Raw genomic sequence first — 27,445 nt, forward strand, 5'->3', positions numbered from 1 at the left:
CATTATTTAAATGTTGAAATTATATTCTACTTCTTGGGGAAGTGGAATAAATAATTCCCGTTATTTTGAAAATCACGACGCCGAGATTGAGGAGCAGCGTGGCCCCGCCCACTCCTTCTACCCACGTGACCCGACCGTCGCCCAGGTTGTCTCGAGAGCATCCTGGTTGGCTAGCGGTTAGCCTAGCCAGCAGCTGGCGGTACACCCGAGTGATGGACTGGCGTCGCCTCTAACTCACCGGGGTGATGACATTGCCTCTGGCGGGGAGGCAGGAGGTGACGAGCCGCACGGCGTTCCCGTTTTCGACGCACTTCAACCACGAACGCCATTTACGAATCGCTAACTTGCTAGCTAGCGTCACAAACTTTGACTAGCCACAACAATCGCTAGCTAGTTGCTAGCTTGTCACCTCACCCACTACCACTACGCCTTGTCAGGTACCGCGTCTAAATATCGCAACATTCAGACCAGTTAATTAGTAACTTTGGGCTGTAGTTCGGTGGTTTTCTAATGTTGCCTCCCTTTCGTCTACGAAGCTAACCCAGAACGTCTATTACCGGTGCAGCGCCAGTTTAGGAAGAACACACACAACTGTTTAGCAGTTCATGCTAACGCTAGCTGCATTAAAGTTAGGTAGTCATCTGACTCGGCGGCGGTTAATAAATAAACAAACTAATTCAAGTAAATATCCGGCGGTATCATTTGCTGCCTCCTGTCGGATTTTTCCCATTATAATTTGGTCCAAACGGGCGAGAAAAATGAACGGAAACAGCAGGATGTCAGTCGCGGGGATTAGCGTAGTATTGTCTGGAGAGCACATCTGTCCGCTGGTTTCCGTCCCCGGACTGTCCAGCATGCAGCTGCAGTAAGATTTACACACACAGAAACACTGTCAAACGAGTATCTGTACTCTCGGTTCGTCTCGGACACTCGCATCCACCCCTCGCCGAGTTATGCCGGGGGACGCCCCCGACAGCAGCGGCGGCAGCAGCAGCGGCGATGACTCGGACGCGAAGACCGACGAGAGAGGTTGCACGGTGAAACACCAGATCACCAACGGTGAGTGGATTTCAGCCTGCACAACCAAAACACACATACATACACACACACACACACACACACAAACTGCCCTCCATACATTATTCACACATCAGGACCTCAAATGTGGAAACTCAAACTCAACCTTCTGTTGAGATTGAATGGTAGCATGATGTGCAGTGAGTTTCCCTGCATGCTACATCCTTTTATCAACACGCACATTTGATGCCCGGGAGGAGTTTCTGATCATTCCCGTGTGACGTCTTGTCCACAGGAGGGCACTTTCTTATAGATAACTTAAATTCGAAGGAAATGTCCTGATTATCATTCGTTTCCTCGCTGCTGTTGCCACACAAAAGGGTCAGTTTTAATGCTTTTGGTAACTTTACGATGCTCTTTGGGCTGCACCGCTGCCTCACTGCAAGAAAGTCAGCGGTTCAATTCCCACAGGGGAGCCTTTCTGTGTGAAGGCCCCTAATTCTACCCCTTAGTTTTGTGGATTTCCTCCATGTTCCTCCCACAGTGCAAACACATGCAGAAGGTTCATTGGAGACCCTAAATTGTCCAGATGTGTGAATAAGAGATTGAATGGATGTTTGTCACCTCATAATGTGTGAACAAAGAGTGCTTCCTGTGTTTGGGCTGTGGGAGGATCCTGAAGGAACCTCACGCAGGCACGGGGGAGAACATGGAGGCCCCCCCACAGACACACCTCCCCTGTGGGAATCCAACCAAGGACCTTCTCGCTGTGAGGTGGAAGCGCTGCTAACCACTAATATCTGACATTTTCACCAAATCTGTGATGTGGGTAGGAGGCTAAATCTGCGGTTGGGTTTCACTGCAGTAAAAGTGTTTAGAGGAGGCGGCAGCACGTGCATGAAACACACACACAAATTCACCAGCAGCTGCGGTAGAGCTCACCACATTCTCAATTTCTAGTTCTCATTTATAGTTATGCTGGTTCTCGAATCAGGCCACGCCGTTCTCACAGCAACTTGACAGGCTCCAGCTTCCATCCGTGGGGGGGTGTCCACGGAAGGGGCTCAGCAGAGGAGTGCACGGGGCTGTGTTACAATAATAGTAACAGCTGCCAAATAGTGAGTCTGTGCACAGATCAGATCGCCGCCCACACAGAGCCCACTTCTGCATGAGGCTTCTTCCTGTTTGAGAGGGACTTTTTCCCTGGCAGTGGACGGAGCAGACGACAGGCCCTCAAACACAACTCAGGGGGGGAGGCTGCAATATTTAAGTACAAGAAACACAACCTTTTGAATGATTTACTTTGACAGGCAATATGGAGCCCTGAATCTCCACCTTCTCTTTGGCATTCTGTGTTACATAATACTAATAAAATGTGGCTGGTATTGTGTCTACAAGGAGGCGCGGCTTCAGGTGGAGAGTGTGGAAACCATGGACCTGCTCTTTTACAAAGCGGAAGATTTCTCATATATATGTAATCCATTGATAATAAGCTCTTGGTTACGCGAATGCTGCAGCTTGTTGAAGATATCGGGACACGTCTTCGGTTTGTCCATCTGACCTTTACGCCTGCTGATGTTGAAGTTTGGCATACAGATTGAGCCCCGCAAAAATCAAAACAAATCCAATTATGATAGCCTTTTCCTCTGAAGGCAGGTTACTCCAGCTGTATGATATGAATATAAATTGTTTGGCTAACCCCGCCGACTCTTCTCCATCGCTTGTCCTCAGAGGTCCTCAATCCTGTCCTTCGTTTTGACCTGTTGTTTCCCCTCCTGTTTGTCACCAGCGAACCTCACAGGGCACACCGAGAGAGTCGGCATGGAGAACTTTGAGCTGCTCAAGGTCCTGGGAACTGGAGGTGAGTTGGCACCAAACACGGCTGGGCGCCAACCGACGGCATGGGGCGGATATTTGGACTGGATTCTTAAACAGTGTGGCTAATAACGACCGGCTGGCTTAGAGAAACCCGCAGACGGCAGACTGTGTTTATAATTGATATTCATCGGCTTTAGGGAGAAGCTGTCCCTGAGGACCTATGCGTCGCAGAAAACACTGCTTTATATTCACGTCCAGATGTAGAAAGTTGCAGAACATCAACACAGCAGATCTGTTATGTGAATGTATAATGGGGGATTCTCTCACTGAATGCCGATGCGGGGCTTCTTTGACCTGCGAAACAGAGAAAAACAACCGAAATGACTTTTTCCAACACGAAAAAAAAATTCAGGAAAGAATAACGTGACATGAAAACGTGAATTTTTGTTTCTGTGTGTGTGTGTGTGTGTGTGTGTGTGTGTGTGTGCGTGTGCGCAGCGTATGGCAAAGTGTTCCTGGTGAGGAAGATCAGTGGCCACGACTCAGGCCAGCTCTACGCGATGAAGGTAAGTCTGCTGCTTTTATTTGAAGGTTCTCAAAAACGCACACACACACACACACACACACACACACACACACACACACACACACACACACACACACACACACACAGATACTACAGGTCGTACATTTCATCTTTGGTATAGAATCCTTTTTACGGTTCCATAGGAACTCATAGGTGTTTGCTAATGGCTGGAGCTCATTAGCCACACCTACAGTATCACCATATACTTCGCATGGACTGCGGAGTCCCATTTTTTTAAAAACTATCCTGGTTACTGGTCGGCTGTTTTATGTTGCATGGACAGAAGCAGTGGGAAAATGGAGCGACAAAGAGGTCCAAGCTCTTCTGGCCTGCTGGGCCTCAGAGGGGTTCGCAGAGGAACATCAATATTTTGTCTAAAAATAAGTCCGGAGTTAGCTAACGGCAAACAGGGATCTTCACAGGGGTAGGCAGCGCAGGGAGAAGATAAAAATGGTTATTACTTCACGAATGCTGCGGCAGCTTCCACCTCCATGTTGTCTATGCTATTTTCTTCAGTGGTTTGCTCTTGAGTGTGAAGGTGCACGTCACAACGACGCCTGCCGGGGTCTCTCACTGCCCGTGGGAATGCAAAACTAAAAAGCTTCCTGTGGCAGAGGCTACTTCCTAGAACCAGATTTGCACGGGACAGATCTTAGAGCTTTTTGGTCTGAAAGCGGCTCATGTTTCCATCTCATTGTGTGGAGTGAGGGTCTCACACACACACACACACACACACACACACACACACTTAGCAGTACACTGCAGTATTACTATAAGTCTCCGTATGAGATCGTAGGTGACGTTATGGCCTGGACTTCTTTTCCTTTTAGGTGCTGAAGAAAGCCGCCATTGTCCAGAAGGCCAAGACCACAGAGCACACCCGCACGGAGAGGCAGGTGCTGGAACACATCCGCCAGTCACCCTTCCTGGTCACGCTCCACTACGCCTTCCAGACGCAGAGCAAGCTGCATCTCATCCTGGGTGAGCGGCCGCTCAACCAAGCGCTGGTCTGTCGCATCGCACGTCTTAATTAATGTGTGATGGTGTGTTCACGCAGATTACGTGAGCGGCGGCGAGATGTTCACCCACCTGAACCAGCGCGATCACTTCCCCGAGGAGGCGGTCCGGATCTACATTGGAGAAATAATCCTGGCTCTGGAGCATCTGCACAAGGTCAGCGTTGCTCCTGGGTGTGAGGCCTGTGATTGACAGGTGACCTGTCCAGGTTAAGCCCCGCCTCTTATCTCCAGCGTCGGCTGACCGCTCCCCACCCTACGAGCAGGATAGGAAGTGTTGACGATGAAGGAATTAACAAATGTTATGATAAGGATAACACTGTGAGTGTCTGTCTCTATCATCCAGCTCGGGATTGTGTACCGAGACATCAAGTTGGAAAACATCCTTCTGGACAGCGACGGCCACGTGGTGCTGACAGACTTTGGCCTGAGCAAGGAGTTTCTGCAAGAGGAGGTAATGTGGACTCGGTGGAGACCCTGGGGACGTATTGTCGTCGTTGTTTAAATACCTGTCGTCTCTTTCTCTCTTTCTCTCTCTCTCTCTCTGTGTGTCTCCCCCCTTTTCTTTGGGTCCTTCATCGCAGAAGGAGAGGACGTATTCCTTCTGCGGTACCATCGAGTACATGGCGCCCGAGATCATCAGGGGGAAAACGGGCCATGGGAAGGTAAGGTCGTCGCCAGCAGGACCACAACGATGTTACACAAAACTGCGGGAGACGGTCGCATATCACTTCGAGGACCACCAACATCGAGCTAGGCGCTGACCAGACAACCGGGAGCAGCTGGAGGGTTTCAGAGCCCCAAGGGTACTTTGGCAGTGGGTTCTCTCTCCATCCTCCACAGTTCAAAATCAGTCAGTGGGTCCATTGAAGACGTTCTCCTCATGAGAACCACGTACTTCCTGGTTCTCATGTGGAACCAGGAACTTCCCAGTTCTCGTGTGGTGTTCCTTCTCTGTGGGTTCTCCAGGTTCTCCCCCACGTTCTCTGTCTCAAAAAGGCCCCCCAAAAAGTTAATTGAAGACTCTAAATTTTAAGCAGGGAAGGTGCATGGCTGGATGTCTCCACAGATCACGCTGCGGCTTAAATAGATAAAGAGCGAACGAACGATCCAGTACTTCCATGAGTCGAGGGCCTCATGGTTCTTTCTCTGTCTCTCCCAGTCAGTGGACTGGTGGAGCCTCGGCATCCTGATGTTCGAGCTGCTGACAGGAGCTTCTCCTTTCACCCTGGAGGGGGAGAGGAACTCCCAGAGCGAGGTGTCCAAGTGAGTCCTCTGTGGTGGATCTCCCAGGTTTTGTGGAACGGTGATGGGTGTTTTTCCTGACAAGCGGCCGATGTCTCCTCCTCAGACGCATCCTGCGTTGCGACCCGCCCTTCCCCTCTATGATCGGCCCCACCGCCCAGGACCTGCTGAAGAGGCTGCTGGTGAAGGACCCCCACCGACGGCTGGGCTCGGGGCCGCGGGGGGCCCAGGACATCAAGGCCCACGCATTCTTCAAGGTGGCGCTCCCACGCTGACAGCCTTTCCTCAAACCGCCACCTTGTTTAGGGCTCATATCTCCGATACCTCCTCCACTCCAGGGCCTGAGCTGGGAAGACCTGGCAGAGAAGAAGGTGCAGAGCCCCTTTAAGCCAGAGCTGAAAAGCGAGCTGGACGTGGGGAACTTTGCCGAGGAGTTCACTGGGATGGACCCCGTGTACTCGCCGGCGAGCACCCCGCCCAGCACGGACCGCCTCTTCCAGGTGCGCCCCATTCCCCTTTTTCTACATTCTCGCTCCTTCCGGGTTCCCAGCAACTCCTCTCGTCGTTTCAGGGCTACTCTTTCGTGGCCCCCTCCATCCTCTTCAACAAGAACGCCGTCATGGGAGACTTTGTGGCATCCCAAGTCCGCGCCGACCGGCCCGCCTCGGCGTCCGTCCAGCGCAGCGCCATGCTAGCGGTACGGACACTTCACACCTCGCTGCTCCCGTGGGTTAAACAATGCACCTAATTGCGACCCAGGAAATATCCAGGCTCTACTATTTAAGCGTTTTTTTTTTTTTTAGCAATCCAGTCCATTAAGAGCAATGCAGTATTAAAGAAATACAACTTTAGATATAAGCTCCTATGAAATACTTTGTGCAGACAATGCCATATTTAGTTCATTGCGTTGAAACAAAGTACAACAACTCGCCCCTCCGCTCCCCTCCATTCAGGAATCCCAGTTTTTCCTGCACTATGAGCTATGCCTGCAGGGGCCGCCCCTGGGCGAGGGCAGCTTCTCCGTCTGCAGGAAATGCAGACACAAGCAGAGCGGCCTGGACTACGCAGTCAAGGTTGTCAGCCGCAGGTGAGTCTCGCTTACGCATCATCCTTGGAACGGCCTTGTTTTTTTTGTTTTTGTGTTTTGTGAGGCTCAGCTTCAAATCGGCAAAGGAAGCCAGTCGACTACTGTGACAACTAGTCAGATTATGAACACTCCCCGAAAAAACTCTTATTAATATTTATATTTATTAAGCAATGAAATACATTTTCTTTTCACAACAGTTTGTTGATGAAATATTCAACTATTGCAAGTAGCAATAGGATACTTTTATATCCCCTTTACCAAAGTGCATTCTTTTGTATCAATGTCTGCGGTGTTTGTCAAAAAAAGGTCTAAATACTCAAGTGTTGCGACCGGTGGTTAAATTAAACATTTCTGTTGTCTCTCGTGCAAAAAATGCCTAAGCTTTGCTCTGTTTTTTTTTTTTTTTTTGTCAGCCTTCCGCTCCCGGGTCACTATCAAATCAAAGATTTGAGAAAAGTACTCTGGGCTATTTCAGTAAGCATCGGTATCGTTTAGCATGTGGAACACACACAATGACGTCGCTAATGACCCAATTACTACTATATTAGCTGTCAACGCGTCGTCATGGCCCTATTGATATGCACAGGGAACCACAAGCACCCACTTGATTTTCAAGACAAAACCCATAACAGTAGCTCGGTCATAGACCCATGACAGAGTCCAGGTCAGAGTAACCCTCACGGAGGGGACAAATACACAGCACTGCAGGAAATGAGAGAAATAACCACAATAACGTGTAATGGGGGAAAAAAATGATCAGATCAGCAAGTCTGTGTCTGAAGCACTCCTGGTGGGATTGGAACCCCATGAGTTTGGTGCAGTGGAAAGAGGCCAGTTGAGGTTTTTTTTACGAGAAAGACCACTTCCTGTTTGAGGTTGTGCTGTCTTTGAGCAGCAGCCAGCTCCATTGATGCAATGTAACATGGTGTGTTCTAGCCTTGGGCAACTGCTTCCTGCAGGAAAATAAGAGAATATGCAGGAATATTCCAAAAATATCTAGCTCTGTGTTCTTGCAGCTTCCGGAATGAGTCTTTACAGAGTAGTGATTTGCATTTCCGAGCAGAGACTCAAGGTTGTCGTCGTTTGCGCGTGGGGTCTCCCACAGTCACGCAGTATAGATAATGAATGAATGAATGACTTGCCTAACCCTGCTGCGGAGTGATGGGGTTTTGCAAACCTCTGGTGAGTTGGAGCTCCTGCAGTCAGACGACTGTCCCCAGACAACCTGCTCGCTCCCACAGCCCCTCGGGCAGCATCCTGTTATCTGGTCCAGACTCACATCTACCATCTACACCGAGGGAGCTTTTTTTTTTTTTTTTTTCAAGAATTGAAGCTCCGAGGCTCTGGAAGGCCCCGCGGGTGTGTGTGTGTGTGCGTGTGTGTGTGTGTATGTGTGTGTGTGGGTCAAGCCGAGTCAGCAGCTTAAAACGCTCTTTTATCCCACCGCCTCCCCCGACTTTATCTGATTTGATCTTTCCCCGATCCTCAGTTCTATTCCTTTTCATGTGACATATTTGATTTTCCGCCTCTTGTGTAACTGTTTTTATACGCTCCCTTTAAATCCGCCTTTTTCAGAAAGCACTCCCAATAAGTTCCGCCATCAGTAAAGACGTTACTACTTTGGCCCGGGCGTTGACGATGCCCAGCTCGTCTCCAGCTCACGGCTGTAGAACGATAATACAATACATTGCGAAAATCAACAGTATTTTAGAGTCCTCCTAAGAGAGTTAAATGCAAGAACCAATGCCTGTTGGTCTTTCTTCTTCTGCAAAAAAGTTGGCCACATCCCTGTCCAATGTCTCCAAACGTGACTACCAGCATACTTCCCATGCCTGCTTTGCATCCACTGGAGGGTCAGTGCAGAGCACACCTCTGAGTTCCGTTTCCGACAATAACAAACAATGCGTTCTAAGAAAGAGCAGTAGAGGGAGAATTCTTCTCCCTGGTCATACCGACGCTATTTCGTCTTCTCCGTTCCTTTTGCTGGTTGCACTCGGGCATGCCGTGCATAACAAAGCTGCGCTTGGCGATGCATCCACGAGCTAGCACAGGAAAAACACAAGATTACATGGGATACGTCCGGATATGCTTATTATTAGCATAGATGAGCCTGCCGGTGGCTAGCAGGAGATGCTAGCTGGAAACGAACTAGAAAGTAAACTACAACCACACTCAGACTGGAGGCATCACACCAACAATTGGACGTTTAGATGTGCTCTATTACAAAGCTAGCTTTCACTGCTGCAGTGTTTTTGGATGCGGCTCTCATGAACACATCCTGCTGTCATCGTGGTTTGGCTGTTAATTCTTGGACAATTTGTCGTTTTCTGGAAGGCTAACTTTGGCATACTTAGCTCCGCGTTTGGTGTCAAATGCTGATGTAGATTGTACTCTTTGACAACCAGCACTGCCTCATAACACAAAAGAAATAGTTTTTTCTCCTTGAAGCACAAATATGTATTCGCCTTCCCATCTTTCTTGAGACAGCCTTCCATCTGCATCAACTGGACATTTAGGGATCATTTGTATTTCTCACTTCCAGTTGTAAATGGCAATGATGTAGATACACTGCAATGTAATGGCAGAATACCATCATTACATTACATAACAATCATTTGGTAGACGCTTTTATCCAAAGCAACTTACTGCAATTCAGTATCATGTATGTAGTTTATGGTCAATGCAAGTGTTTGACCATTTATTGGCTCATTTTTTGTAAGACAATCAGACCTTTTAAGACGTTCTTGCATGCCACATAAAGTGACGTGGCGGGCCACATTTGGTCCACAGTTCTTGAGTTTTACACATATGTGTTAGATCTTCTGCTTTCCTTTTTTGGAAACAACTGTGACAAGAGCTTATCTGGAGATTGGCTCAAACAGAAATGGATTTGGGAAAGCGGACATCGGCATCACTATTGGGAATGTCTCTCCTTAACACCAATTTTTACGTTTTCCGAGTTAATTCCCCTCCTTTTCCTCCAAGGATTTCGAATGAGAAATTGTACTTTCAAATGCTACCGAAGGGTAGTGAAGTGGAAAGTACAGTTCAAGTGCAAGAAGACGTCGAAGGATATACCATTATCTTTACGGGCGCGGGGGGAGAGGTCGTGATAAAACTTAATGTGCTCCCACGATGGCCCTTTCTTAACTTCCGCCGCTCTGAGAGGCGATTATTGTTTGTAATACTTTTGGGGGCAGATAAAAAGAAATCCCTGGACTAAGCTTTTTTTATTTAAAGCGAAAACACCGGAAACACGGGCACCAAGGGTATTACTGGAGCGAGCTCACACGCCGCTCGAGCGAGGATCTTCTCCCTGGCAGCGAAGGGCCGCCCCACCAGACGCCATTACTCCGCTCCCCCTGCAATACAGACACAGAGTTTTTTTTTTTCAAGGAAAATAAATCAGACCAGGGTGAAACGACTCAAGGACAGGTTTAAAGGATTGTACTTGAATCCAAGATAATCCAGAATGAGACGTAGGGGAGGTTCGATTTTTAAAAAAAAAAAAACAGAAAAAGACTTTTCATTTCAACAATAAAATAGTGTTTCAGTACACATCTGGGGGGGGGAGACTATTTACCGTCAATAAATCCCGCAGCTTAGGACTGCCCTGATGGCCAATGACACCATGCAAAAAAGTCAAGATGAGAGCTTTTTCCTTTTTGTTTCATCTTTGATTTTTCATTCATCAAAAGCGTGAATCCGACACTTCCGATGGCGTCGGCAAACAGCCCGCGGGGCGGCTGTCCAACGCGATCATCCTCATTAAATCACTTTTTCATCCAAAGGAGTTCCTGCTACGTTTTACAAAAAATAAACCAATAAAAAAAGTTAAAAAGAAAGTAAAGCTTGTAGTGAAAGTGACTGTTAAGAAATCGGCGTTGCCACAGGGGATTAAAACACTCCCTTTGGTAGTTCCGCTGTGAAGACTCCGAGAAGAAATCGCGGGTTTACCTGCCAGGGAATAAGCCTTTTCTACCTTTAGCCTGGATTTTAATCAGATATCTGCCACCATAGCTTCAATCTTAGCTAAGAAGTGCGTTAGCATCATTTTCAGCACCTGTTAGCCTTTGCATGTCCGGGTGAGAGCCTTGTTTACCCTTGCTAATGATGCACACAATGCTGTTTATCATCAGCTGTTAGTCCATGTTAGCTTAGCATTAGCATTGAAAGGACTGTACAACACAGTGGTGAGATTAGGAAGCAGAGCTGGAGATCACAGAGAAGAAGATGTTGAGATTCTCTTCGGGAGTGACGAGGATGGAGAGGATCAGGAATAAGTCCATCAGAGGGACAGCACATGTTAGATCTTGTGGAGATTAAGTCACAATGAGATGGTTCGGTCACTTAGAGAGGAGAGATGGTGAATATATTGGTAGAAGGATGCTGGGACTGGAACTGCCAAGCAGGAAGTCTAGAGGAAGACAAGAGTGATAATTTATGGATGGAGTGAAAGAGGACATGATGTTAGCTGGTGTGAGAGAAGAGGGTTGGATAGAGGAGGTTGATTCGCTGTGGCGACCCCTTAAAAGGAGAAGCCTCAAGGTAAAGGAGAAGAAGCAGCTAAGTGTTAGCTCATTTATTTAAACACATTAGCAGTTACCGTATTTTCCGGACTGTTGAGCACACCTGAATATAAGCCGCACCGGCTTAAGATAACTAAATAAATATTTGTGTACATTTATAGGCCGCACTTGTCTATAAGCTGCAGGTGTCCACCTTGTAACATGAGATATTTACACAGAAACATTTTTTTTTTTACTTTTAAAATATATACCAGTAACGTCCACAAATACGTACTGGAAACGCTTTTTCCGAACAGCGCCTGTAACACGGCTGATGAAAAAGATTAATAATAAATAGCACAAGGAAAAGTCCACCCATCCATTATCCATCCCCGCTTTGTCCTACTCCAGATGATCGCTATCTTCATCTTCCTCCCGCGCACAAAAAACATTATAGTCGTCTTCATCGTGTCGATAATGGCCTCAGAATTTCACGGTAATTTGATGGGTCCGATGTGACAAGGCTAAATGTTTTCTTGGCCCAAAAAAAAAAAGCCATAAATTAGCCGCAACATTGTTTAAGCCACAATGTTCAAAGTGTGTGGAAAAAGTAGCAAATTTTAGTCTGGAAATTACAGTAACCTGAATGCTGTTAGCATGAATGCGTTCATATTAGCTTCTACTAGCCGAGTACTAGCCTGTTGTAGCACAATAATGTATGCGATACACTGAATGTCCCCTCAAATCTGCATTCTACCAGCCATCAGTTGGAGGGCGACCTTCTCCTTTAAGCACAGTGTGATGGTTATGGATTGTCTGCACGGTAAAACACACAGAGTGCCTCGACACACGGTCATCGCCTCCTCTGTAACCCCTGTCAGGATGGAGGTGAACACACAGAGGGAGATCGCCGCTCTGAGGCAGTGCGAGTCGCACCCGAACATCGTCAAGCTCCACGAGGTCTACACCGATCAGGTACGGAGAAATCCCAGCGGCGGTCTCTGACGGGAAACCGTGCGTGAAATGACGCCCCCCCCCCTCGTCCCTCTCAGTACCACACGTACCTGGTGATGGAGCTTTTGCAAGGTGGAGAGCTGCTGGAACGCATCAAGAGGAAGAGGCTGTTCGGCGAAGCGGAGGCCAGTCAGCTGCTGCAGAGCCTGGTGTCGGCGGTCAGCTTTATGCACGAGGCTGGCGTCGTGCACAGGGACCTCAAGCCAGAGGTGGGCGCCGACCTCCTTATCCTCAGCTACCGTATTTTGCTTCCTCCACTTCCGTACCATTGTTTTATTGATGTTGAATTCTTTCACGACTGCTCTATTCCCATGATCTACTGAGTGGCTGATAGCCTTGAGTTTGAAATCTCTTAACAGGCGCCATTTTTGGGCGTCCTGATACACACAAATGTACAGTAATATTATGTTTCAGCACAGTAAGTACCGCTATTACAAAAAGTGGCGGAGGTAGGCGTACTACATACTATTCTCTGATTGGTTTATGGTTGCAAGCGATAGCGGACACTTGAAGTTAGTGTGAGGTTGGAACAACGTTGTATTCCAGCACTACATTATTATTCATCTAACATTGTCTGATGTTGCAACCCATAATCAACCAAGGACCAACTTTAATACAACATCCCTGTGGCAGGTGGGAACGGTCCGACAATCAATCAAGCGCCCCAAGTCGCACTAAAACACTTTGACAGATTTTTGAGCGCAGTGTACCGCATAAAATTGGTTGGAGGTCAGTCAGCACAAGAATTCATACACAGGGTGCACCAGATTATAAGGTGCACAGCTGATTTTTGAGAAAATTTAAGGATCTTAAGTGCGCCTTATAGTGCCAAAAATGTAGTTTACTGTTTTGTTTTGTGTTGTGTTTTCTTAAAGGGTGTTGGGCGATTCTAAATGACCCCCTTGATTACCATTAGAATGGGTTTTGTCCCCCCCCCCCCCCACAAAAAAAATACAATTCATAAATTTTGCTTGTTTGTTTGGCAACAATTTCAAATTTAAATTTGAAAACCCCATTGATGAAAACGGCGTGTGAATTAATTATAGTGAGAGAGAAAGCGAGTCTCCGCTGCCTGTGGTCGGGTCTGATTAGGAGACGCTTCTCCATCCTGAAGGTTTCACTCAGGAAGCACAAGGTTGGACCAGGTGACATCAAAGGGAGGAGGGGGTCAAAGGTCACAGCTGTTTTTTCCTCTCCAAAAGATAATTCTCAAGAGAGCTGTCTGATCGAGCAGTTGAAGGTAGAGTTGGGAGTGCATCAGGGATCTGCTCTTAGCCCCCTCTTGTTTTGCTACAGCGATGTAGGAACATCTAGAGAGGTGGCGGTATGCTCAAGCAAAGAGAGGAATGAAGGTCTGCAGCAGCAATGTAGAAAAATGTTTGCGATTGAGAGGAACCCGAGAGGAACAGGGAATGGAGAAGACGAAATTAAGACATTGGATGACTTGAAGTGCTTTGGGTCGACAATCCAGAGCGATGGGGAAGGTGGAGAAGAGGTGGAGATGTGTGCAAACAGGTGAGCTGTTCTCTGGTTTGGAAACACAGAGGAGGAGGCAGAAGGCAAAGGCGGAGATGTGGAGGTTCTCCTTGGGATTGAGGAGGAAGGAGAGGATCAGGGACGAGTCCAGGACATATTAGAGGTTCTGGAGATAAAGTCACACAGAGTTGGTTTGGAGGTGAACAGAGGAGGGATGGTGAGGTTGGAGCTCCCAGGCAGGAAGGTTTGTTTACCTCGGGATGTTCCACTGCTGTATTGGACCGCATCATGTTGTTCCTCTCCTTCCTCAAGGTGTAAAATTGTTTTTCCTGCTCTCCCCGCAGAACGTACTGTTCGCAGATGAGGCTGAGGATTCGGTGCTGAAGGTGATAGACTTTGGGTTTGCACGGTTGTGCCCTGCCGGCAGCGCCCCGCTGCAGACGCCGTGCTTCACGCTGCAGTATGCCGCGCCCGAACTCTTTGAAAGCGCCGGCTACGACAAGGCCTGCGACCTCTGGAGCCTCGGGGTCATCTTGGTACGTAAAAAGTTCCAAAAGGCGCACATTCGGGGAGGCGCACGCGCTAATGGTGCGTTTCCTCTAGTACACCATGCTGTCGGGCCAGGTGCCCTTTCAGAGCGACCAGTTGGGGATGACCTCATCGCACGCCGCCGAGATCATGCAGAAGATAAAGGAGGGCGACTTCTCGTTGGACGGCGAGGCGTGGAAGGGCGTGTCGGAAGACGCCAAGGAGCTAGTCAAAGGTATCTCCGAGTCGCCATGACGACAGTCTCGCCGCCTTTTACGGCTTCACCCAATGCCCGACTGGTCTTGCAGGCCTGCTGACGGTGGACCCGGAGCGCCGCCTCAAGCTGTCCGACCTGAAGGACAACGGCTGGCTGCAGGGCGGAGCCTCCATGTCCACCACCCCCCTGTGCACGCCCGATGTCCTGGAGTCCAGCGGGCCCACGGTCCGGACCTACGTGAACGCCACATACAAGGTGAGGACGCGTGCGCGCCCCGTTTTTCCAGAAAATCGCAGAGCAGATTTAATTCTTTTTAACCTCCTGCAGGCCTTCAACCGCGGGAAGAGGGAGGGCTTCTTCCTGAAGAGCGTAGACAACGCTCCCCTCGCCAAGCGGCGCAAGCTGAAGATGACCAGCACGGGCGTGGAGACCCGGTGGAGCTCCTCCTCGTCGTCCTCCTCCTCCTCGACCTCCTCGTCCGCCTCTGCCACGGCGTCCAGAGGGCAGCCCAAGCAGACGGCGGCGCCCGACGCCGAGCCGGGCGACACGGTAGGGAAGAGGAAAGCTGGGAAGTGACCCGCCGGCAGGCGCGGGGCGACTCAGGGGTCTCAGACCGCCCCCACTGCGATGGTGGGGTCAAACGATGCATACAAGGAGCGTGAATATTTTTAAAAACAAACTGATACAAACGTCCCCCTCCCTCTCCTGCCGCCATCTTTAAATGAAAATCAAACGCAGTATTACATTTGACCAAGATGTCACAGTTTTGCTTTTCTTTGTTTTGAAATATCTCCCTCCCGCGGGTGGTGGCGGGCCCCCGGGGCGCGGTTTGAGACTCCAGCTGCGTATTTTTCACGTTTTTTCCGAGTACGCAGAGACGCTCCGGGACTCACCCAGGGCTAAAGGGAAGAAAGGAGCCATAAGAGGCAGAAGCCATAACAGTCATGCAGCGGGGCAGCACGCCGCAGGAAACCCAGTGAATTCAAACACCCGTTTGCACAAATTTAAATGCTTCTTTCCAATAACTGCTGGTTTGTTTGTTTATTTGTTTGTTTTTTTTAATTCTATGTTATTAATTTTTTTCTTTTTTTTATGGCTCCCTTTTGGTTTCTTTCCTCCTCGGATGCAGCTGCCGACGCACAGTTCGGTCCCTGTCTCCCAGGCTGATGCTGGGATATGTGACGGATTTTCAGTCCAGACGTCCGGTCAGTCAGAAACCCCCCCCCCCAAAACTTTTTATTTTTGCTATTTTAGCCTCCACTTTTCATGTTAATGCCATGAGCCGTTCTGGACAGTCTAGGGACTGTCCCTCATTGTTGGTAAGTACCTAAACTCCCTAGTAAATTGAAAATTATCCTGAAAATTATCTAAATGAACAAATAAATACCATAAAAGCACCTAAATCAACAAGTTAACACGGGATAAATCACTTAAATCAACTTGCAGATACCTGGAAATCCTCAAGTAAATGCCTTAAAATTGCTCAAATCAACAAGTAAATACCTGAAAATGGCCTCAGTCATCTAGTAAATGCCTTAAAGTTGCCAAAATCAACATGGAAATACCTGAAAATCACCTCAATATACTAGATGATATATGAAAGTTACCTAAATCAATGAGTAAATTCGATAAAATGACCCAAATCCACAATTAAATGCAGGAAAGTAGCCTAAATCAACAAGTAAATACCTGAAAATCAACAAGTAAACAGGAAAATCACCCATATCAACTATTAAGTATCTGAAAACCACCTAAATTAAGTAGTAAATACAGGAAAATATTTAAGTCAAGTAATAAATACCTGAGAATTGCCTAAATCAACTACTCAATTCTTGAAAATCACCTAAGCCTCCTTCTGTGCCCCCAATTTTGTTGCGGGTTTTAATTCTTGCCGGGGGCCGAAGTCGTCTCGCTGTAAATGTGCCGCCTCATCATGCTGTCTTCAGGAACGCAAGTGTGCGATCGGACCGTGACGACAATGGGAATGTCTATGTTGCTATTTTCATATTTTGGTGTTGCCGTGGGAACAGTTGTTCTGGGATTTGGAGAGAGGGGGTCAGAACTCCAGAGCAAAGCAAAAAAAAAAAAAAAAAACCTACTTTTGAGCCGAAGATTGTTCAATCGCAGCTCCTCTTTTTATTTTTCCCCTACGGAGCTGCAGCATAGTCAGACTGTGGGATTATAATCCCTGATCCTGATCCTGGGGGCACAGGCCGGGATTAGAACCCCCGACCTCGCCTTCATCTGTTTTTAACTTCAAAAGCGAAACGGAGCGCCAATCTGCAAACACCACACCGTCGATGAAGCCGGTGTTCGGAAAGACAGGAATCAATAATCTGATAATAGAGAGATTATTTCTACCCTAAGGTCCCAGATTAGGATGTTTTCCTGTATTTTAATGCACTTTGTGAATTGGTTTGTGGTTTTTTTTTGTTCTTTTGTGTATGTGTTTCATTTTGAAAGTCCGGGGATTTATAGACGACGCTAAGTCCGCACTTATTGACTGTTTGATACTTTTAACTTTACCATATTGATTAATTGATCGATTGATTTTTTTTTTTTTTTTTTTTTTTTTTTTTTTCGTGAAAAGTTTGGGGATCAATAAAGACGCCGGGATCCGGGTCACCCGGCGGCCATCTTTGTAACACATCAGGATCAAACCATGACTTTCGGCCTTTTTGTAAATACTGAAAATGTGTCTGTGTGTGTGTGTGTGTGTGTGTGTGCGTTGGGGAAGCTGCCTCTCCCCCCAGCAGAGCCCTGATGTGACTGCTGTCATGTGATTGGCCGCCGGCGTGCACCGCCGCCGCTCAATGGAGTCCATTTTAGCTTTAAAGGTTCTTCTCACAGATATTTATTATAAGTGATTGATTTTGCCACTGTGGTAAACGGGATATCTGTCAGTCTGCCTGCATACGTGTGCGTGCGTGTGTGTGTGTGTGTGTGTGTGTTTGTTGATATTGGAAGTGTAACTCACTGTAATATTTCCCGCGTCTCGTTTCGCCCGCCTCCTGTCTTTTCAAAGGTAACAGTTTTATTATTGTTGTTGTTGTTTTTTTTATCTTCATTCAGAATGTGCTTTGGTTCGGGTCGACGCTCTTTTGGTTGTAGTGGTTTTTACTTCCTGCCCCCCCCCCCCCACTCGGGCTCATTCACTGTTCCTTTTGCACCCTGGAGATTTTGGATCCGGTGCAGAATTAAAGGCATCTTTTAAATAAGGATCGAATTTTTGGTGCTTTTTATTGTTGCAACAGAACAACTGGGTATTCCCCCCCCTGCCCCTGTCATGGATTTTTCATTCATTCATTCATTCATTCATTATCTGTATTGCCGATTTGCAGTCAGGTGCTGGAGCCTATCTCAGCTGTGATTGGGTGAGAGGCGGGGTTCCTCCCGGACCGGCCAATCACAGGGACACATATAGAGCCGTACAACCGTTCATCCTGTCACTCAGGTGCCATAAAGTCCATGCTCTACAAAGAAAGGGTCATCAGACAAGCCTGGGGCCCCGAAACACCTGAGAACAACACACTGGAGGGTTCTGGAGCTCTGGAATGACCTTCAAGGAGTTACAGAAATGCCATGGCAGCAGTGGTTGCTTCAGAAGGTTCAGGGGTCCATCATGCTCCAGGTCAGTTTGGGTTTTATCACCAGCACTTGCTTTTCAGAAGTTCATTTTCTATATAAATACTTATGTCAGTTCCAGGTTTAGTTTCGTCCACTTGTCCAACTTCTAGCGCCAAAATGCAACTATACATACGTCTCTTTAGTCTTTTTACTGAACCAAAAAAGTGCTATTTCAATTTCCAAAAAAATGTGTATTCAGCGTTTTCACCGGATGATCAGAATTGCGCACGCACACTTGCAGGGACCCCTCTCTGCCGCCAGGGGGCGCTGCTGAGCCTCCGGACGGACGGTGACTGTAAACTCATCCGACTTTCTTCTGCTATTTAATTATTATTATTTTTTGAACATATAATGTATAAACAGACAAAACATCCGAACAAACAAACATGACTAAATAGAATCGATTATCAATGACATTAACAAGCATTAGGAAGCAAGGATATTCATTTCGTATGCAATCAATTGATTGTAAGAGTAAACAAGATTAAAGCCCTGTGAGAAATATTTTGTTTTAGAAATAAGGGGGAAAGTGTTTAAATTAAAATAATAAATAAAGAATGAAGTATTTTCCATTTTATTGACGAACTGCTCAGGTTGACTCCCGGGTTGCGTTCTCAGCAGAGGAGAAAATTCTAAACATTTTAGTTATTTTTCAATGATTGCAAGGATTTTTTTTTTTAATTTGAGGGAAATTCGAGGATATTTGGAGTATTTTATTTTGCACTCACACACTAACACCCTGTCATGTGTTTCTGTGTTTGTGGGGTCCTGATGAACTGCTGCAGGAAAACTGAAAACAGAAGTAATCTTTTTTGTCCTCTTTATTTAGTTCCACTTTATTCTCCCACGTTCATTTTATTTCATCTTTTTTATTTTCTTCCTGTTTTTTATCATCTGTTTCATTTTATTCATCCTTTCTTCCATTTTTTTTAGCCTTTTCTGTCTTTCACTCTTTTTTTTTTTCTTGTATTCTTTCTCAGCGTGTCTGTCTGTCTTTGTCTAGATCTCTGTGTTTCTTTGTCTGCATCTGTATGTGTGTGTGTGTGTGTGTGTCTTTGTCTATCTGTTGTTGGCTTTCTTTGTCTTCATCTGTGTGTGTGTGTGTGTGTGTGTGTGTGTGTGTGTGTGTGCGTCTCAGTCCATCAATGAGTTCATGTGTTTGTCTGTCTCTGCATCTGTGTGTTATCTGTATATCTATCTGTGAGTGTTTGTCTGTCTGTCTGTCAGTATGTCTGTGTGTCTGCATCTGCATTTTTAATGTATATCTGTGTGTGTGTGTGTGTGTGTGTGTGTGTGTGTGTGTGTGTCTCAGTTCATCAATGAGTTCATGTGTTTGCCCCTCTGCATTTGTGTGTTATCTGTATGTCTATCTGTGTGTCTGCATCTGCATTTTCAATGTCTATCTCTGTGTGTGTGTGTGTGTGTGTGTGTGTGTGTGTGTGTGTGTGTGTGTGTATGCGTGTGCGTGCGTGCGTGCGCGCGCGCATTCATGCATGTAGACTGAGCTCATATGTGATTGACAGTTGAGGGGCAGAAAAAAGTAGTTCAACAGTCACTTCCTGTTTTATTGCTGTGTTTGATCCTATTGGTCCAGGGAGGGGAAATTGATTAAGATACAGGAAGTTGGTTTGGAAACAGGAAGCTCATTAAATGGCAGGAAGTTGGTGTTGATACAGGAAGCTCATTAAATGACAGGAAGTTGGTTTGAAGACAGGAAGTTATTTCAGTGACTGGAACCTTAATAGCAAAAGAAAACTGGTTTAATTACAGGAATCCATTAAGTGAGAGGAAGCTCGTTAAGTAACAGGAACCTGATTAAGAGACAGGAAATTGCTGAAAGCAACAGGAAGTTTGTCAAGTGACAGGAAACCTCATTAATGACAGAAACCTGTTTAAGAGACAGGAAGTTGGTTAGGAAACAGGAAGTTTTTTAAATGACAAGAAGTTTGTGAAGACACATGACGTTCTTTATGTGGCAGGAACCTTGTTAATTAAAGAAAACTGTTTGAGTGACCGGAAGTTCATTAAGTGACAGGAAGTGGTTTAACTTCAGATCAGCTGATTTTTCTCACCTGGTTTCTTCTTTGCTGATATTTCATCCATCTTGAGGTCCTCCTCTTCCTCCTCTACTCGTTTGCTCCATCTCCTCTCCTCTGTGAGAGGCAAGTAATGACTTTCAGGTCATTTAAATTATGTCTTCCATGATTGACAGATTATTTATCCATGGGTCATTGATCGTCCGTCTGTTTCTGCCTTCAGGTGCTACGCTCAGATTTTTAAATTTTTGTTTTTAAATGTTCTTTGAGATTTTTGTGGTTTATTTAAAATTCAGGTTATTTCAAAGAAAATTTTCTCTTTGTTAGGATGATTCAATTCTATCTTTTACAGATTTTTGCACATTTATTTGAACATTCTTTACATTAAAATTCAGGTTAATGGTTTGTTTTCCATTTGAAAAAAATTTCCAGCTTTTTTAAGTTATTTATCCATTCTGTCACTTATTTTTTACTCAATTAATGTCATCTTGTCAAACTTTAGGAAATTTAGTTATAATTTGTTGCAATATTATGTTTATGTTCCAAATATTTTTTATTGGTAATTTTTCAGTAAGTCGAAAAATGTCAATCTGTATTTTTTCTTTAAATTGCCTGAGTTTTGATGTCATTCATTTTCAAATAATTTAATCAGAATTTTAGCCACATGTTTTTTCCATTAATTTAAAAAGTAATTTTTGACCTTATTGCAGTTTTCAGGGAAATTTCACAGAATTTTTTTTCTTGAATTTTAAAAGAAGTTCTATTTAAAACAATTCTAATTAGAAAATAACATTTCAAATTCTCTTTCATTTCTAGCAGAATTTCTAAAAGAAATTGTCAATGAAATGATTGATCTTATATTTATTGCCTCTTTGCCTGGTCAGTTCACCCAATTATCCTCTTCTTTATTCCTCTGTAATTTTTTGAGTATATGACTATGACTTTATGACTTTTGGCTTAGAATTTCGCCAAATGGGTTTTATTTCAGGACTTTTTCTGAGGGATTTATAATCATTCTTATTTATCACTCTTTCTTGGACGAGCAAGTCAACTTGCCAACTTGCATTTGTCTATTTGGAAATTCGGAAAATGTGTGCGTGTGTGTTTGCCAGCAAGACCTGTCTCACTCATTCACTATTGCACAGTTACAACCATATAATGATAACTGGTTTGTTACACACAAACACACACACACCATCAGATATTGTGGCAGCAGCAGGTGATTGAAAATTTGTTTCCTCAATCCTGTAAATTTGGATACAATGCATTTTACGCCCCCTTGGCTCTGAGCCCTGCAGGAGGATTTATGGGAGCTGGAAATCTTCATCATCCGGACTAATGTGTCTCCTAAACGGTGTGTTCTTAAGTCCAATTCAGTCGCCATGATTCTTCCCGGGGCCTCCTCCCTCATTGATCCCCATCGCCGCTCCATGCCGCATTCTTCTCCGAAGGAGTGTGTCCTCCGAAGCCTTTTAACAAAAACAGATGAACATAAATTACAACCGATATTTGTTGGCCGGGACCGTTTTAAATCCCCCCCGGACATTTGCATAAGAAGGCTAACCAGCCAACGCTTCATTTTTTTGGGTGAAACGGCTGACAAATATAGTGTTTGAGAATTAGGCGTGAATTCAATCTTGGATTTTTTTTTTTGCTTTCAGTTCAGTGGCTAAAATCAATTTTTTTCCCTCCCCTTTTTATTTCCTCTAAATTGTCTTATCTCGTTTAGTCAAAGAAATTAGCTCAAAAAGATATAGAAAGATGGATTTTTAATCTCATAGATCAGCAAATTCTTCCGCTTTAAAACCAAGTGATTCATTGGATTAACTAGAATTTTTCTTCTATATCCAACTCTAAAAAAAAATATTTTTTGATGTTCAAATGCATCACACAATAGTGATCACATCCTGTTGTTTTATCAATCGATTAAAATAGAGTAGAATTTGTGGTGCTCTCTTTTCAATTTATTCTTTAGTTTTATTTTATCGGAACGCTTTGTGAAGCAACGTCAGACATGACAATATTTTTAAAATACAAACACAAACGCACTTTGACAGTTGCAGTTCACCTGTTTGGCCAGTAGAGGGCGCACGGAGTGGCTGGTTTCCAACTGAGGCAAACGCACGTCTCTTCTCCGCATATAGATTTTTATTTTCTATTCTTTATTTATCCACAGAATGTGAGTTTTTGTGTTCATATGAGGAGGAGGTTTTAATCGGAGGAGCGGCCAACGCAGGGAGTGTGGAGGGGGGGCGACGGCTTGCAGCAGGGATGCTGTTAACCCTTTTGCATCCTCACTGAAATAAATGAGATGGGGAGGAAAAAGTCATTTTAAATCATAAATCATCTTTTTAAATCCTTTTGTCAAACAACAGCCTAAATGGAAAACTCAGATGCCATTAATTTTGTTGGAATTAAAAATGACTTGACAAAACAAAAGCAAAAGTAAACCAAAAAAGGAAATAAACTGGAATTACCATAATTATTCTAATTTATGAGAAAAACAGTAGAAAGAAATTATTTGCAAATTAGCAGATAATACCTCCCCCATAAAAAAATGAGTAAAAAAAATGATTGACTTCGGAATGACATGAAATTGGGGAAAATGATCTTGGAATACGTGTTGACCCCGGTTGATTTGCCTCCCGTCCTCCCGCCTCTCCCCGGACTGTGGTCTTAATGAGCAGCGTTGAAGGCTTGAGGAGGCAACTCGCTGCCAAACGTCATAAACCCCCAATGCAAATGAGATAAATGGGAGGGTAAAGGATTGTAAGTAAAAGGGAACGACGGCTGTAAAACCGCCGGCCGGGTGTGATGGCCATCCAGGGGGCTGCTAGCAGGCGCAGCCACAGCTGTAAAAAACGGGTGGGGGTGGGGGTGGGGGGGGCTTTGTGAATAACCCAAGGGGGCGGGGGAGTTATGTTGCATATCCAAGGGGGGGTGGGGGGTGGGGGGGTCCTTGAGCTTTTGAAAATTCTGTGTTGCCGATAGAGGTGAGAACTACAGCCTCTGTCACTTTGTGTTTTGTCTCATCGGGTCTGTTTTCACGCAGAAGGAGAAAAGACCTGACGTGAACTCTGAAGACCGAAGAAACAGTTTCCCCTTGAAAAAGGCTTGAATTTGACTTTGGCTTTATTTGTTTCTTCTCCATTTTAGTTTTGGATGCGCCCTTTAGGGGTCGCCACAGCCAATCATCTGCCTTCATCATACTCACAGCAGATAATCTGCCTCTGTCTTGCCTGCAGCCAATAATCTTCCACTGTTTAACCCACAGCCAATCATCTCCCTTTATCTAACCTGTAACCAGTCACCTGCCCCTGTTTAACCCACAGTCAATAATCTACATCCAATTAACCCACAGCCAATCATCTTTCTCCATCTACCCACAGCCAGTCACCTGCTTCTGTCTGACCAGCAGCCAATAATCTTCCTCTGTCTAACCAGCGGTCCATAATCTGACTTTATCTAACCCCCAGCCAATCATCTGCCTCGATATAACCACCAGCCAATCATCTGCCTTTGTCTCACCCACAGCCAATCATCTGCCTTCGCCTAGCCCGCAGCCAATCACCTGCCACCGTCTAACCCTCAGCCAATCATCTGCCTTGATATAACCCTCAGCCAATCATCTGCCTTTGCCTAGCCCGCAGCCAGTCATCCGCCGCCGTCTAACCCACAGCCAATCGTCTGCCGCCGCCTAGCCCGCGGCCAATCATCTGCCTCTGTCTAACCCAAGGCCAATCATCCGCCTCCGTCTAACCCACGGCCAATCATCTGCCTCTGTCTAACCCAAGGCCAATCATCCGCCTCCGTCTAACCCACGGCCAATCATCTGCCTCCATCTTACCTACAGCCAATCATCTGCCTCGATATAACCACCAGCCAATCATCTGCCTTTGTCTCACCCACAGCCAATCATCTGCCTTCGTCTAGCCCGTAGCCAGTCATATACCTCTGTCTAACCCACGGCCAATCATCTGCCTCCGTCTAACCCACAGCCAATCATCTGCCTCCATCTTACCTACAGCCAATCATCTGCCTCCATCTAACCCTCTCCTCTGCTTTGTCTTCTCTCACACCGCCTGACTTCCTCCATCCCCAGCGTTCTTCCAGGTTGTTGCTGATTTTCATGTCTTTCTAATTCTGGGTGGAAGGAAAACAAGATAAAATGTCCTGTTCCCTCCTATCGCACCCAACACATCTATGGCAGTGAATGTTACCGCAGTCAGGAAGTAGTTTAACAGTCACTTCCTGTTTTTTTGCTGTATTTGATCCCAGTGGTCCAGGGACAGGAAGTTGATCAAGATACAGGAAGTTGGTATGGAGACAGGAAGCTGCTGAAGCCACAGGAAGCTCGTGAAGTGACAGGTAACGTTGTAAATGGCAGCAGGCTGCTTCAGAGACAGGAAGCTGGTCTGAAGACAGGAAGTTGGTTAAATGACAAGAACCTTGTTAAAGAACAGGAAGTTGGTTTGGAAACAGAAAATGCGTAAAATGACAGGAAGTTGGGCTGGAAATAGGAACCTTGTTAAATGACAGGAAGTTAGTTCGGAAACAGGAAGCTTGATACATAACAGGAAGTTGATTTGGAAACAGGAAGCTCGTTAAATGAAAGGAAGTCGATTTGGAAACAGGAAGCTTGTTAAATGATAGTAGGTTGATTTGGAAACAGGAAGCTTGTTAAATGACAGGAAGTTAGTTCGGAAACAGGAAGCTTGATACATAACAGGAAGTTGATTTGGAAACAGGAAGCTCGTTAAATGACAGGAAGTTGATTTGGAAACAGGAAGCTCGTTAAATGACAGGAAGTTGATTTGGAAACAGGAAGCTTGTTAAATGACGGGAAGTCGATTTGGAAACAGGAAGCTAGTTAACTGACAGGAAGTTAGTTCGGAAACAGGAAGCTTGATACATAACAGGAAGTTGATTTGGAAACAGGAAGCTCATTAAATGACTGGAAGTTGGTTTGGAAACAGTATCTTTCCAGGTTCTTGCTGGTTTTCATGTCTTTCTATTTCTGTATGGAAAGAAAACAAGATAAAATGTCCTTCCAGTCTAACCCAACAGATGTACTTTGACAGTGAATGTTGCCACATGTGAATTCAGTCCTAGACGAGCATTTCTAGCCAGTTAGGCCTCAGTTAGCTCATAACGAAAAAAGAAAAGTCGATGTCGAGTGGAGCGCAATATATTTATTTGTGGAAGTTAAAGTAAGGGGTGTTTGTGTTGTGCAGGGATTACATTTTGAATCCTCACTACGTGTCCAAACACGGGCGAAGTTCCACAAACTTGTCTGATGAAGAGCGCTTTGCTAGCTAAACTGCAAAACCCAACAAGGATTTTTTTCTCTTTTACAAAGCTTTGCCCGCCATGGAATGCAGCTGTCGAGTCGAGTTACGCCCTATCCCACAAAAGCCGGTAAAACTAAACCGTTTTCGGTCGGCGGGTTTATTCCGGAGCATTCGTTGGAGTCTTCAGCGCTAAAATACCAGAGAAAAAGCTCACTTTGGAGAGCATCTCATGGCGCGCTGTGACGAGGAAGGAAATCTGCAACCCAAGCGCTCGACTTTGAATATTTTTCTCTGGCTTCAGATGAGAGCCGCGATTTTCTCGACACGGCCCAGCGACTCATCTTGTGCAGAGGGATAACCGCAGGCGCTAAAGTCATTCTCAGTGATGAAGTTCAACAAATCCAGATCCAGATCCTCCATCACTGATGATCACCTCTCAGCTGCCCTTCGCAAATCCACTTTTCAGACGGATTTCCGTGCACTCGTTGAAGCCCGAGCCAGACCGGATATCTCTCGCTGCACACATTAGAAGAACTGGAAAAAATACATTTTTTGCTTTTTGTATCCAGTTGATCAGTTGCACCTTTTTAGTCTTTCTGAAGGTCAACAAATTCACTGATGTAATGGATTTTTTTACTGTTTATTACATCTAAAGGACTATTTTCTTGTTTGATCCAAACCACCATTTCAAAGGTTCATATAATACTCATAATATGCTTAATATTTTTGATAACTGTTCCACAACAGGACCTATTTAATAGGCCCACCTCTGATCTCATTCATACATTCGGACAATTATGGTCACCACTGCATCTCCTCTGTGTTTTTCCAATTTCAGGAAGAACCCTGAGGAACCCCACACAGAACACCTCAGGACCTGTGAGGGAAAATTAATAATTTTGAATAAATCAGGAAAATTGGGTTCATAATGCTATTATACGTGCCATCTTCTTCTCTTTTCAGCTTTTCGCCACAGCGAATCAACCTTCTGAATCTAACTGTATTTTCTGTGTCTTCCTCTCTCACACCAACTACCTTCATATCCTCTCTCACTACATCCATAAATCTTCTCTTTGGTCTTCCTCTAGACGTCCAATTCCAGCATCCGTCTACCAATATATTCACTCTCCCTCCTCTGTACATGACCCAACCATCTCAGTCTATGTCAAAACATCTTACATGTGCTGTTCCTCTGAGATACTCATTCCTGACCCTCTCCGTCCTCATCACTCCCAAAGAGAACCTCAAGATCTTCATCTCTGCGACCTTTAGCTCTGCGTCCTGTCTTTTGGTCATTGTAACTGTTTCTAGTCCATACAGCATCGCTGTTCTCACCACTGTCTTGTCCACCTTTCCTTTCATTTTAGCTGATAGTCTTATATCACGTAATATCCCTGACACTTTTCTCCACCCATTCCAACCTGCTGGAACCAGCTTCTTCATCCCATCTCCACCCTCTCCTTTGCTCTGGACTGTTGACCCTTAGTACTTGAAATCCTCCAACTTCTTGATCTCCACTTCCTGTAGCCTCACCAGGTTCCTCTCATTCACACACATATACTCTGTCTTGCTGAGACTAACTTTCATTCCTCTCCCTTCCAGCGCATACCTCCACCTTTCTAGATTTTCCTCATTATGTTCCCTGTTCTCACTATAGATCACAATGTCATCTGCAAACATGCTATTATATATATATATATGTGTGTGTGTGTGTATATATATATATATGTGTGTGTGTGTGTTTATATATATATTTATATATGTATATACATGTGTGTGTGTGTATGTATGTATGTGTGTGTGTGTGTATGTGTATAATTTTCTTTATTTTCTTTATTTTGATTTTATTCATAGATTTACTTTTCCCATAATGAAGTCATCGTGACATTTCATCCCAGGTTTGAAACCCCAGGGCTGGGAGCAGCTCAATACTTGAATTAAGCGAAAATAAAAAAGTGTAAAGGTGAAGATTCTACCCA

The 27,445-nt window shown here is 45.4% G+C and overlaps 1 protein-coding gene across 1 annotated transcript; it reads left to right on the forward strand.

Moving 5' to 3' along the window:
• Nucleotides 1-146: 146 nt before the first annotated feature.
• rps6ka4 (ribosomal protein S6 kinase A4) lies at nucleotides 147-17,731 on the forward strand. The gene is made up of 18 exons (XM_086160566.1): nucleotides 147-1,059; nucleotides 2,807-2,878; nucleotides 3,334-3,401; nucleotides 4,252-4,402; nucleotides 4,479-4,594; nucleotides 4,784-4,891; nucleotides 5,022-5,102; nucleotides 5,600-5,703; nucleotides 5,789-5,939; nucleotides 6,021-6,182; nucleotides 6,254-6,379; nucleotides 6,636-6,769; nucleotides 12,159-12,252; nucleotides 12,330-12,500; nucleotides 14,112-14,303; nucleotides 14,371-14,530; nucleotides 14,604-14,767; nucleotides 14,840-17,731. The coding sequence occupies exons 1-18, from the start codon at nucleotides 954-956 to the stop codon at nucleotides 15,086-15,088; spliced, it is 2,409 nt and encodes an 802-aa protein (XP_086016692.1). The 5' UTR covers nucleotides 147-953; the 3' UTR covers nucleotides 15,089-17,731.
• Nucleotides 17,732-27,445: the final 9,714 nt, after the last annotated feature.

The sequence above is a fragment of the Fistularia commersonii genome, chromosome 15 (genome assembly GCF_037954325.1).
Source record: "Fistularia commersonii isolate RoL2024-O1a breed Wild chromosome 15, RoL_Fcom_v1.0, whole genome shotgun sequence".
Taxonomy (NCBI): Eukaryota; Metazoa; Chordata; class Actinopteri; order Syngnathiformes; family Fistulariidae; genus Fistularia; species Fistularia commersonii.

Coding starts and splice junctions, on each gene's coding strand:
- rps6ka4 (XM_086160566.1), top strand. CDS start 954: ATGCCGGGGGACGCCCCCGACAGCAGCGGCGGCAGCAGCAGCGGCGAT. Junction 5,103..5,599: donor GGAAAACGGGCCATGGGAAG/GTAAGGTCGTCG, acceptor TGTCTCTCCCAG/TCAGTGGACTGGTGGAGCCT. Junction 6,183..6,253: donor GCACGGACCGCCTCTTCCAG/GTGCGCCCCATT, acceptor TCGTCGTTTCAG/GGCTACTCTTTCGTGGCCCC.